This window comes from Cucurbita pepo, chromosome LG17, assembly GCF_002806865.2.
Source record: "Cucurbita pepo subsp. pepo cultivar mu-cu-16 chromosome LG17, ASM280686v2, whole genome shotgun sequence".
NCBI lineage: Eukaryota > Viridiplantae > Streptophyta > Magnoliopsida > Cucurbitales > Cucurbitaceae > Cucurbita > Cucurbita pepo.
In genome coordinates, this window is record NC_036654.1 from 5,119,172 (window position 1) to 5,132,675 (window position 13,504).

At 37.4% G+C, this 13,504-nt stretch overlaps 2 protein-coding genes across 3 annotated transcripts; one reads left to right on the forward strand and one right to left on the reverse strand.

Moving 5' to 3' along the window:
- Positions 1-4,908: 4,908 nt before the first annotated feature.
- On the reverse strand, positions 4,909-5,623 carry LOC111778786. The gene is made up of 2 exons (XM_023658761.1): positions 5,384-5,623; positions 4,909-5,262 (listed from the first exon to the last, which is right to left on the reverse strand). Exons 1-2 carry the CDS (start codon positions 5,621-5,623, stop codon positions 4,909-4,911), a joined length of 594 nt encoding a protein of 197 aa, XP_023514529.1.
- Positions 5,624-10,207: 4,584 nt separating this feature from the next.
- LOC111779215 (F-box/LRR-repeat protein 14) lies at positions 10,208-12,830 on the forward strand. 2 transcript variants are annotated; one of them, XM_023659311.1, is made up of 2 exons: positions 10,208-10,576; positions 11,151-12,830. In XM_023659311.1, the coding sequence occupies exon 2, from the start codon at positions 11,166-11,168 to the stop codon at positions 12,567-12,569; it is 1,404 nt and encodes a 467-aa protein (XP_023515079.1). In that variant the 5' UTR covers positions 10,208-10,576; positions 11,151-11,165; the 3' UTR covers positions 12,570-12,830. The 2 variants fall into 2 exon arrangements, with proteins under 2 accessions (XP_023515079.1, XP_023515080.1); XM_023659312.1 differs by having other exon boundaries at positions 10,208-10,397.
- The last annotated feature ends 674 nt before the right edge of the window (positions 12,831-13,504 follow it).

A 13,504-nucleotide genomic window follows, 5' to 3' on the forward strand; every position in this document is an offset into this window, starting at 1 on the left:
TAAGGGCCATGGACACTAGGCCTTCGCCCAAAGCCCATAGCCCAACTCCCTACTTGGAATGGACAGGCCAAAGAACAACTCCAACAACCCTAACCAATGGGCTGAGCCAACCTCCAACCACTTTGTTGCCCCCATATGGGTTACAAGCTCACATTACCAAGCTCAGCGATTTCCATAAGACAATGACTACTTTATGATGACTACATGCAATTTTAAATCTATCAATGTGGGATTGTTGTAAAGGAGAAATCTATCATATTTAAAATAATACATTCATTCAGAACAAGTGGCTAGCTCGATGTCCATAGTCCGAGCCACCAAAAATATATGTAAAAAAAAAAAAAGAAAAGTTGATGTCAGGTTGAGGACTACCAAGAGGTTTATATTGGGCCTATGAGAATCGACCCGGTATCCTTCCATCGACAAGAGCGGAAGGTTACGCTGCTCTGTGAAACCAGCCTCACGCGGTTTCCTTCAACTCTAAGGGCCATGGACACTAGGCCTTCGCCCAAAGCCCATAGCCCAACTCCCTACTTGGAATGGACGGGCCAACGAACAACTCCAACAACCTTAACCAATGGGCTGAGCCAACCTCCCACCACTTTGTTGCCCCCATATGGGTTACAAGCTCACATTACCAAGCTCGGCGATTTCCATAAGACAATGACTACTTTATGAAGACTACATGCAATATTAAATCTATCAATGTGGGATTGTTGTAAAGGATAAATCTATCATATTTACAGTTAAAAAAAAAATATATTGATTCAGAACCGATGTCCATAGTCCGAGCCACCAAAAATATATGTAAAAAAAAAAAAAAAAAAGTGGATGTCAGGTTGAGGACTACCAAGAGGTTTATATTGGGCCTAGGAGAATCGACCCGCTATCCTTCCACCGACAAGAGCGGAAGATTACGCTGCTCTGTGAAACCAGCCTCACGCGGTTTCCTTCAACTCTAAGGGCCATGGACACTAGGCCTTCGCCCAAAGCCCATAGCCCAACTCCCTACTTGGAATGGACGGGCCAACGAACAACTCCAACAACCTTAACCAATGTAGTAGGGCCCATAGCTAGAGCTTTGATACGTCTCCTTTTCCTTCTTTCGCATCTCATTGTTTATTAAGGCATTTGAAACATCTTCAAAATCAATATTAGTGATTCCATGTAGTAGGGTTGTTACTAAAAACTCGTAGGATTCCGGCAAAGAGTTTAATAACAACAACGCCTTGTCCTCGTCATCAATCTTAACATCAAGATTGAGCAAATCAGTGATGATTTTGTTAAAATCATCCAAATGCTCAGCCATTGAGATACCTTCCTTGTAGTCAAAACGGAAGAGTTTCTTCTTCAAATAGAGTTTATTTTCCACACTCTTCTTCATATATTTCGCTTCAAGCTTGTCCCATAATTCTTTCGCCATGGTAACCTTCATAAATGGATATTTCTGATCCTTGCCAAGACAGGATCGAATAATTCCACAGGCTTGCCGATTTAATTTTGTCCATTCTGCTTCTGTCATGTCTTCAGGCATCTCCTCTTGGAGAGAAACATCGAGGTCTTGCATGACCAGCAAATCGCTAACTTCGCCTCGCCAAACACCAAAATTATTGGTTCCATCAAATTTTTCTACTTCGAGATTGGAACTCCACACTCTCGATCCACGTCGTGATGGTTCGGCCATTTGCAATAATTAATCTGGATGCAACTCAAAAACACAATTCTTGAAAACTGATTTTCAAGAGAATAAACACGATTGTGAGCACGTCTAATGGTCGATGAGGCCCAAACTTTCACAATACCCCCAAATACCACAATAAGGCTCTGATACCACTTGTTGTGCGACGAAAGCGGAACAAATGTACTCACAACACCAAAGTTACTCAAGACATACAATATGACACTCAAAACTTGATGATTTCAACAGCAGAAAGAATGACATTATATAGTGTTCTGCTAAACCTAAAGATAAACTAACAAGCCAAAAAAAGACCTTGAGAATAGGTCTTGATCCTATAGAATAGGGCTTATGACAGTGTTCAACAGACTGATCCCTCGATTTGAACTCCCGCAATCTCTCGTAAGCAGCAATCGCTTCACTAAACCAAATGCGCCGACGCATAGCGCTAAAACAAAACTCATAACGTCGCGTAAGAACACCTCCAGTCATTGCAGTGAGAATCGAGAGCCTCAGAAGCAGTAGAAGTGCCGATATTAGTCTATATCGGACGAGCCTCAGAAGCAGTAGAAGTGCCGATAACGTCGCGTAAGAACACCTCCAGGTATTATGAAAGGTCCGTGAGATACCGAAGTTAACAAAGTTAGATAAGATCATAATTGACATAAGACAGAACGTGTAATGTAGCAGATTTGTTAATGCACTCTAGTTGATATCATGTAATCCATAATTGACTGAAAATTTGGTTATTGGTATATTGATCGGTTCAATACCGAGTGAAATAGAAGCTGATTTGACGGGAAGATTTTTGAAAATGCAGTGCACCTAGATAAATAAGGAACTAGATTAATGCAAACATTAAAATACTCTTCAATTTTCAAAATTTTCATTAATATTCAAAGAAAATAGGTTAGAAAAAGTATCTTTAAATTTTTTTTAAGAGGGTTTAAAAAATAAATTAAGTTTTCTAAGAAAATTTTATAAACACCTCTAATAAAAAAATTTTGATTTTTTTTTTTAATCTTTAGTTTATAGATAAAAACATTAGTTCAAAATTTAAGGAGTATTAAATAAAGTACTCATTATTTTCATAAAAAAATGATAAAAATACAATTAGACAAAATACAAAGTTAATTTTTATTAATTTATCCTCGATAAAAAAAACGAATTTTTTTTTTTTTTTAATTTTCTCTAAAAATATCTTTAAAGTTTTAATAATATTCCCTCCAATTTCCAAAGTAATATTTTATTTTTAAATTATTCATTAATACCTTTTTTTAATCCGGTAAAAAAAGTTAAAAATAAAATAAAATCATTATTACCATTAAATATTTTTTAAAAATTAAAAGTATCAACATAGATAACATTGAATAATATTCTTCCCCATTCAATGAATGGGATGGAATTAACTAAGACCTTTTTTTACCGTTCGAATCTTATTAATTAAAGAAATTATCCGTAAATAAATGTGTAATTAACGTGTGTCTAATAAATTTCACATTTTAAATGTTACTTTTATCTTTATATTTGTCCTATATATTATGTAATATTGTCAAAGTATTATATTCATGCGCTTTTAAAATATTTAATCTAAAAAAAAATCTAAAATATTTTTTTCCCTAAAATTATATTTAAATATTTTTTTGGTAACAATTTAGTTTATTTTTTTCATTTACAAATTTATAATAATATAATCTCTAAATTACAAACAAAACTAAGCTCTTATATAATAATAATAATAATAATCAATATTTAATTTTGATGGTACCGTAACACTCCGACTATAAAAAAATTTTAAAGTACAGAATATTCATTTGAAGGCAATTTTTTTTAATAAAAATTTGATTAAATAATAATAATAATAATTTTAAAATAAGAAAAATATACAATGAGAGTTTTTTTTTTTTTTAATTTGATTTTAAAAAGGATTAAAATACCAAAATTTTTAATAAAATTTTACAATGAACTATTTACTAATTTTTTTAATTAAAATACCAATTCTTTAAAATACCAAAATTGGACAAGGCATTACACAATTAAATAAGAGATGACTAAATCTGGTATGACTAAATCAAATCTAATTCAAATAATTGAATCAAATCTAATCCTAACAATTACTCGAACACGAATACTAATCAGTTTATATCACAAACTTCCATAAGCTAACTACTTCTACTGAGGTAACTTCATCAATTCCATGTGCCATTTGTGTTTATTGCTCTAGATCCATGGCTTGCCTCCATTTTTCACTCTGTCTTTAAATCCATGTGTCTTCAAAGTTGACAAAGTTTAGTGGTAAACATGGTCGGGGGAGCTTCATCATCTTCTTTACAAAAAAAACTTCTCCTACTGCATAATCTTTCATCCAGACTGATTCATCATCTTCCTCACAAAAATCTTCTCTATTGCATAGTCTCTCATCCAGACTGGTGGTCTCTTATTCCTCGCCTTATTCGAGCTAGGAGAGTTTGCTTCAGCTAAAGAGGCAGAGGAAATATTAAATATTTTCCTCTGCAGTATTTTCATCTGTCGCTTCTATATCATATAGTCGGTAAGCTTTTGACTCTTCACTAACTCCAAAACATAACTCAAACTCTTATCATCTAGCTTAGTTCTTCGAGCTACCTCCTCTTTTTGTCTCTAAATCAACTCGAGCTCACGATATTGTTCTTCTTTNTTGTCGGGGTTGTTTCCTTTGGATCTTGGCAAGAACTTGTCTCTGACAACCTTGTAAGGATCGAAGAACTTACTGTCTCTATCCATTCGGTTCAATTTTCTTGCTGAGTTTCTGTTTTTGGTTTTTGTCTTGTTAGTAAGAGCGGGTTCTTTCTCTTTCTCAAGCTGCACATCAACATCATCAAACAACTTCTTGCAACCTTCATTCGCTATTGTATTTCTAATTTAGTCTCTTCAGAGTTTAGCCTTTCTTAAACATTCTTCTGAATTAATTCTTCCATCCTCCTAGATGCATCTTCTTCTAACTCCTTTTCGCTGTCATAGGTGACCTCCTTCTCTTTTATCTCCTCTGCTTTTGCTACCTTCGTCGCCACATTCTGGACCTCCAAGTCTTCATCTTCTGTTTTCAAACATTTGTCAACCAATGGCTTCATCTTTGCATGAACGGAGAACATGCGATTCACCGTCATTTGTGTGTTCATTATTAGGTCCCTTTGTTGATGATAGATTCTACCGGTTTCTTCTTTGATTAAGATCACCAAGTGCTTCTCCTCCTATAGTTGCTCTATGCTTAGCAAATTGTTGGTGAGATTGGGGACATAGTAGACATTTGTCACGGTTCGTGTGATATCTTCAACTTCGAATCTGACACTGCCTCTTCCTTCAACTGCCAATTTTGAGCTATTTCCCAACCTGACCGTGTGTTTGAAACTTTCGTCAAGCTCAACGAACCATGTTTTGTCCCCTGTCATGAGATTTGAGCACTCGGAATCGAGAAACCAAATGCTTTCTCTTTCAACTTTACTTTTCTTTGTGTACGCCATCAATAGCAGTTCTTCCTCATTGTCAAATTCAGCATAAATGACAGCTTCTTTTTCTAAGCCTGGACATTCAAATTGGTAATGTCCCTGCATTCCACATCGAAAACAGTTGATGGCCGACCGATTCACAAAAGATCTACCTCTTCCCCGTCCTCTAGAGTAACCTCTTCCTCTCTGAAATAACCCTCTGTCTCTTCCTTGTCCATACCTTTGGTACATTCTCCACCTGCAAAACCTGCTCTTCACTCCTCTTATCAATCACCTTTTGTTCATGTACAAGCAAAGATGCCTGTAATTCATCGACTGTTAATTGGTCAATATCCTTGGATTCTTCAATTGAGCATACTACGATGTTGAATTTATCGGTGAGACTTCGAAGTATTTTCTCAACAATTTTAACATCCGGCATATCTTCTCCGCAATTCCTCATGTCATTAGCAGTAGACATAACTCTTGAAAAATACTCAGAAAAGAATTTTTGCCAATGGTCGAATACTGGTGGAAGAATACGCCCCTCCGTGGATGGCCAGGGCACGGTTTCATCAACAAACTTAAGAGACTAAAAGGAGTCGTAAAGAAATGGAATAAGGAGGTTTTTGGTTGTATTTCGACAAAAAGGAACCAATTGCTAACCGAAATTGCCCTCCTTGATCAGATGGAGGAAACTGGCTCCATCACACTAGTTCAACACACACAGAAAAAGCTCATGAAAGCAGAACTTATTTCGTTGGCAGTAAATGAAGAGCAATCTTGGAGACAGAAATGCAAAAAACGATGGTTAGAGGAAGATGACATAAACTCCAAAATTTTCCATCGTATCATGGCTACAAAGAAACGAAAGAGTACCATCATGGAAATTCTATCCACACAAGGCATAAGTTTAGTAAATGAAGACGAAATTGTATCAGAATTTGTGTCCTTTTACACGTCCTTATACACAAAGGACAATGCCCTCAGCGAATTTCCTCACGATCTTGACTGGAGTCCTATTGATCAACAGCAAGCTGCCTCCCTCTAGGTCGCTTTCACTGAAGAAGAGGTGGGGAAGGCGATTCAGAACTGGGCTCTGACAAAACTCCAGGACCGGATGGTTTTACCTCAGAATTCTTTCAGAAATGTTGGAACTTCATGAGAGTTGATATCATGAGAGTATTCCATGATTTTTTTTCGAAACGGAGTTATTAATGGCAACCTGAATGAAACATACACATGTTTGATCTCAAAGAAATTGGATGCTCGCACTGTTGCAGACTTTCGTCCCATAAGCCTCACGACCGGTCTAAATAAAATCATAGCAAGGGTATTATCAGAACGCCTTAAAAAGGTTCTCCCCTTCACAATAATTGGACAACAAACAGCTTTTGTTGAGGGGCGACAAATTCTTGATGCATCCCTCATGGCCAACGAACTCATTGATGAATGGGAAAGAAAAAAACAAAAAGGCGTAGTCATTAAACTTGACATGGAAAAGGCCTTCGACAAGGTTGATTGGACTTTCCTCAAAAACATTCTTGTGGCAAAAGGCTTTGGCCCAAAATGGCGAAGGTGGATTAAAGGATGTATCTCATCCACAAATTTCTCCATCATCATCAATGGAAGACCGAGAGGGAAAATTTATGCTACACGGAGCCTGAGACAAGGAGACCCACTATCCCCTTTTCTCTTCATCATGGTAATGGACTGTCTCAGTCACCTACCGACAAAGGCAGAATACGAAGGGCAGATCAAAGGTTTTCAGATTGGTAATGAAGGCTTGAGCATAAACCACCTTCAGTTCGCAGATGACACAATCCTCTTCTCCGATTTGGTGAATGCCTCTTCCATAAAAAACATGATTGAGATGATAAAAACCTTCGAAGGATTCTCTGGACAAAATATCAATATCCAAAAAACAGAGATCATGGGCATCAATATTAGCACAGAGATCATTGAAGAATTTGCTTGCAAATATGGTTGTAAAAAGGGAGAATGGCCGAATATGTACCCAGGACTGCCTCTAAAAGGAAATCACAAATCCTTTTTCTTCTGGAAGATTATTATTGAGAAAATAGAAAGAAGGTTGGCAACATGGTCATCACGTTATACTTCAAAAGGCGGAAGACTTACCCTAATACAAGTCACATTATCCAACCTCCCTAACTACTATATGTCTCTATTTGAAATGCCACAAAAAGTGGCCGCAAATATAGGAAGGCTTTTCAGAAATTACTTGTGGAAAGATAGTTGCACACCTTGTTCGTTGGAATATTATAAACCTCCCAACAGAAAAGGGAGGTCTCGGTCTTCTCTCGATAAGGAAGAAGAACATAGCTCTCCTCCCCAAATGGATATGGAGATATCATCACGAAGAAAAGCCTTATGGCGAAATCTTATAAAGGCTAAATATACTCCTGCGTCAAACAAAAATCACCTCCCTCCATCTTCTACAAAAAGGGCCTTGAAAGTACATAAAGAAACATCAAAATCTCATCACCCACAGAACTCGCCATAAGGTGGGAAATGGGGGAAGTACACCATTTTGGACCAAGCTTTGAAGTATCCACTTTTGTACAGGCTTTCTCACAACAAAAAAAACCACGATTAAAAAAACGTGGAATGTTGTCAACAAATTTTGGGACTTGAAGCTTGGGAGGAATTTAAAGGATAATGAAGCAACAGAGTGGGCCGAATTAAGTCTTGACGTTGCCCCTATGGTATTGTCAAACAAAGAAGATTCACTGACTTGGCTCCCCAACGCAAACGGGGACTTTTCTACAAAATCCTTGATGATGGACATGAGAGAAAAAGTAGAAGCAATAATCACAAAGTCACTTGTTTATGGAATGCAAATACACTCAAAATTTCTGGACAATGATTCTCAATATATTCGGATGGCATCTCACATTTCCTAAGGAGGTAAAAGATTTTTTTGGATATGACCTTAACGTACCACCCTTTCAAGAACGCAAAAGCCCTATAATGGAAAAACCTCATCATGACTTTCTTTTAGAATCTGTGGAAAGAAAGCAATTAGAGAATATTTGCAGAAACGACACAGACCTACACAAAACTTTTCGACAATGTTGTTTACCAAGCTATATCTTGGTGTAAACTGTCTAATATTTTTACTCTGATTTGATTCTGTAACCCCATATAATAGCGTTCCAAGGAAAATATTTGTTTACCGAGCTATATTAGATTGGATTTAGTCATGCCAGATTTAGTCATATCCCATTTGATTCTTTTGTAATCTAGTATGAGAAATTGTTCTCTTTGTGTTTTCCCTTTCGAGCTTCCCCTCAAAGTTAAACGCGTCTGGGAGAGGTTTCCNAGAGGTCTCCACACCCTTATAAAAAATGTTTCGTTCTCCTCCCCAACCGATGTGGGATCTCACAACTCACCCCCCTTCGGGGCCAGCATCCTTGCTGACACTCGTTCCCTTCTCCAATTGATGTGGGACCCCCCAATCCGCTCTCCTTCGGGGTCCAGCGTTCTTGCTGGCACACCGCCTCATGTCTACCTCATTCAGGGATCAATCTCCTCACTGGTACATCGTCTGATGTGTAGCCATGATACCATTTGTACCCATCCAAGCCCACCGCTAACAAATATTTTCCTCTTTAGCCTTTTCTTTTCGGGCTTCCCCTCAAAGTTCGTCTACTAGTAAAAGGTTTCCACAATCTTATAAAAAAATATTTACAAAAAGAAATTTCTAAGATGATGTTCGTGATCGCTACTGCTATAATTATGTATTTAAATCTTTGTGTTGCACTGCTGCCTGGTTCAGATGCATTTATTTCTGTTTGAGTCTTATTTTAGATGATCTGTTAGGTGAATTTTAACACATTGTGGTTAGAATATCAACTCTTGTGAGCAAATTAAACTCCAATTAAACTCTTCAATTCAAAATTGCAAGTTTCAAACCGCACGGAAAAGACGGTTTCAATCCCATTCAACAAATGAGCAAATTGTTGTGCAACTACCTCTCACCTAGTGTACAAAAGAAGAGATTTGTGAGTGGATTCTTCAAGAATGGAAATCGAGTAAGCTGAACTTCAGACTCGAGTTGAGAAAGAGGGCTAGGCTCTCGAGAGGAGGGCTTGATGAGACTAGGGAAGACAATTGGATTATAGAGCTAGGGGCGGATCGAATAGAAGGTTTGTCCATTGAGATTGGACATGGACGAATCTCGACTGGACCAACATTGATAAAAAAAAAAATGACAAAAAGAAACTTCTCTACAATAAACAGTGTCAGGAAATTAACACAGCCCAAAATTTAACCGCTCTAACACAAATGACGGCAAATATTTTTGTGTAGTTATCAATTTCATTTTCTTTTCTAACCGTGAGTGCTATCTTAGCACAGTTTTGTTGGTACTCAAAGAAGTGAAAATAGTCCTAAATAGGAGAGAACTTCTCCCTAAGACTTTCGACTCACTGCCAAAAGTTCCTTCCGGTGGAGAAGCTAGCTTCTCAGTGTATGAGAGGAGATTGCTCGAGTTCCAAGCCAACAATCCCTACCTTGATTATTTGACTTCATATCTTTTAGGCATATTGGGGTATTCTTTCATGGCCCGGAAAGACAATGAAATTCAATATTCCTTCAGGGTAGATACATGCTAAACTAGCACGAACTAGGAAGAGCCTTGACGTAAGGAATAGAAGGAAGGTTCTTTCTAGAGAATAGCAACGCTTTTTCTTCCTTTACAAGACTTTCAACGTATCATTTCAGAGTCAACCATTGATTGGTCTTTCCGGGTATTACGAAGAAGAAGAAAAAAAAAAAAAGCTAACCCAATCTAACCTTATGGTTTTTGTTAGATAATCTAGGTTTGATCGGGCTATTAAGTTATATGAACACCTCTACTGAATACAAAACCATCATACTTTTATCAAATTAATAATATGGTATTAATTAATTAAATGATATATCCTATCAATTTAATTTTGATGAAAATTTTAATGTAGAGATTAAACTGCAAATATGAGACCAAATATTTCTACTAAATAAGGATGGAGTAAATTAATAAATTTCGAGTATAATGTAAGAAATAGAGAAAATTATGTTGAGTGATAACATGGAAGTTGTTAATCACCGATCAAAATGCGAAGAACAAGCGACACTCAAAATTCCCAATTCTAAATCCTTTAGGAACGCTGGAGCTCCGATCTCGTCGCGAAGCAACGAAACCGATCTTTCCCCCCTTTTTCTGTGGTGGGTCTCAGACATTTATAAACCAGGTACACATTTATGAACAGCGCGATATTTTTGGGGCGAACTTCAATCGATTTCAATGTCCTTTTCCGCATAAATATCTATGTATCAACCCTATTTGATATTCCCTTGTCTGTAAATCGTAATCGGAAGGAAACTGGTTCGATCCATCTGAATTCCAGTCGTTATCTCTTTCCATTTTCAGGTGAAATTTCTGAATTCTTCTCGTAGATCTCGGGTTTCAATTTTGTTCATGTCTTTTGAAAGCAGTTGATGAATTAGGGTTGAATCGTCTCTGTTGATGGGGTTCAATTCATCCCATCTTGCTTATTTCCCTCGTTAATTCGATTATTAATCATCATTTTTTTTTTATTATATTGATCGTTCTTGATGATCCCTTGTTCTACTTCTATTGATTTGTGGTTTTGCTTCGATGATTATTTCAAGTTCCTCTTTAAATCTGGAGTTATGCGTTTCTTGTTGATTCAAACTCTAAATCTTCATATTATGTATCAATGAGTTAGAACCATTGTGAGTGGCCAATTGTTTACTTTCTGGTTTCTATCATATTCATATTGGAAGATATCTGGGTTTGATTATGTGAAGCATACATGTTTTGACATTCTGGACTGTGTTGGTATGATCTTTGTTTCGACTGTCGACCGTCGAGACGATTTTGGGATATTTCATTCGGTTTCGAGTTATCGTTCTGTTTTTTTGCTGTGTTTGGCTCACCTTCCTACCAAATCTTAGTTAATGGATGTTGTCTTGTGTTGCAGAACTGCCTTGTTGTAATGGATAGTTTACCTGAAGTATTGATTTGGGAGATATTGAATAGAGTTAAGAAAACCATCGACCGAAACTCTTTGGCGTTATCGTGTAAGCGTCTTCATGGTTTGGACAAAGAAAACAGACACTTTCTTCGAGTTGGTTGTGGATTAGACCCTGCAGATGAAGCTTTGACATCTCTGTGTCTCAGGTTTCCGAATTTAACACGAATTGAAATCACGTATTCGGGTTGGATGTCGAAACTTGGGAAGCAATTGGATGATCGTGGACTATTCATCCTCTCCAACCATTGTCCATGTCTCACTGATCTAACCTTAAGCTATTGCACGTTTATCACCGATGTTGGACTTCGCCATTTAACGTCCTGCTACAAGCTTTCATCTCTGAAGCTGAACTTCACTCCAAGAATCACGGGATGTGGCATATTCTCAATTGCGGTTGGATGCAAAAACCTCACTGTTCTTCATCTTATCCGATGTTTGAATGTCAGCAGTGTCGAATGGCTTGAATACCTCGGAAAACTCGGAACACTTGAAGATCTCTCGATCAGGAACTGTAGAGCAATTGGGGAAGGTGATCTGATTAAGCTAGGCCATAGCTGGCGAAAGTTGAAGCGGCTACAGTTCGAAGTCGATGCTAACTACCGATACATGAAGGTTTACGATCGTTTAGCTGTGGACCGATGGCAAAAGCAGTGGATCCTTTGTGATGATATGTTGGAACTTAGCTTGGTGAACTGCATAATCAGTCCAGGGAGAGGACTTGCCTGTGTATTGGGAAAGTGCAAGAACTTACAGAAAGTTCACTTAGATATGTGTGTTGGAGTTAGAGATTGTGATATAATAAGCTTGGCTCGAGAATCGCATAATCTCCGCTCGATTTCCCTCCGAGTTCCATCGGATTTTTCACTTCCATTGTTAGCCCACAACACGCTGAGATTAACAGACGAGAGCTTAAAAGCCTTAGCGGATAACTGCGCCCATCTCGAATCAGTTAGAATCTCATTTGCAGATGGTGAATTCCCCTCGCTATCTTCATTTTCCCTCAATGGGATCCTTGTTCTAGTTCACAAGTGTCCAATCCAAGAGCTCGCCCTCGATCACGTCTACTCCTTCAACGACATGGGATTGGAAGCGCTCTGCTCGGCCTCCTATCTCGAAACTCTAGAGCTTGTAAGATGCCAAGAAATAAGCGACGAGGGGCTGCAACTAGTGAGCCAGTTCCCTCAGCTGCAAAACTTACGACTAAGCAAATGCTTGGGAATCACCGACGATGGGTTGAAACCGCTTGTCGATGCATACAAACTCGAGTCGCTGGTCGTGGAAGACTGCCCTCAAATCTCCGAGAGGGGCGTCCATGGCGCCGCGAGAAGCATATCGTTCAGGCAAGACCTGTCGTGGATGTATTGAAACTTGCTTAGTTTCCATGATTCAGTATTATAATGATTGTAACATATAAGTTCCCATATGTATAACAAATCATGGCCTCATTCCTTAAATAATTTGCTTGTAACTGTCTGGTGATAGTAGTAGTCCGACGTGGAATTGATGCTGACGTTGCTGCTGAGCTTGAACTCCACGTCACCTCATGTATCATGTGTCATTTTTTCCCCTTCCAGCGTCATGGTCCCAATACAATACAATACAACAAGACCTTTTTTTGGATTGAAACGTCATGTCGCACTTAAAATTCCCATTTGTTGACGAAAGTACCCCTCTCGATTAAAATATTAAATTATTTCTGTGTCGCATCTTTCTTTCCGAAAATTTGAAATATTTATTTCCAATGTTTAATGCATATTTACTAATTTATTTTAATTTTAAATTGTGTATATATATCGACATGGCATGCTTTTACACGGGTATTACGGTGTGCCTGAGCCGTACTGGATAATTTCTCATCACAAATTGCAATTAATTAAACAATCAATATAATTAATACCAAAAAAAGGTCTTTAAATACACCACAAATTAAGCCAAGCAGTCAAACTATCTTTTCTCTTGACGCCACCATGACGTCGATTGCTTCATCTTTTTTAAACCAACGGCCATGATTTTCCCTCGAGATCTCCCCCAAACGACGTCGTTACAATGTTATTTTTTTCTTCTCATGGAATTCAAATATTTGATTAACTTCTCATATATTTGTTTTACTAAAATATGTAGTTATTCTTAAGCCTAAATATATATATATATCTACATAGTAACAATATTTAGCTATATTAATTAAAACATTTAATCTATAATCCTTAATATTTTGTCCTTTATAATTTAGTCTTTAAGTTTTATTTTTTTTTAAATCACGACGTTAATAAGTTAATTAATGATACTTAATGATTTGACCA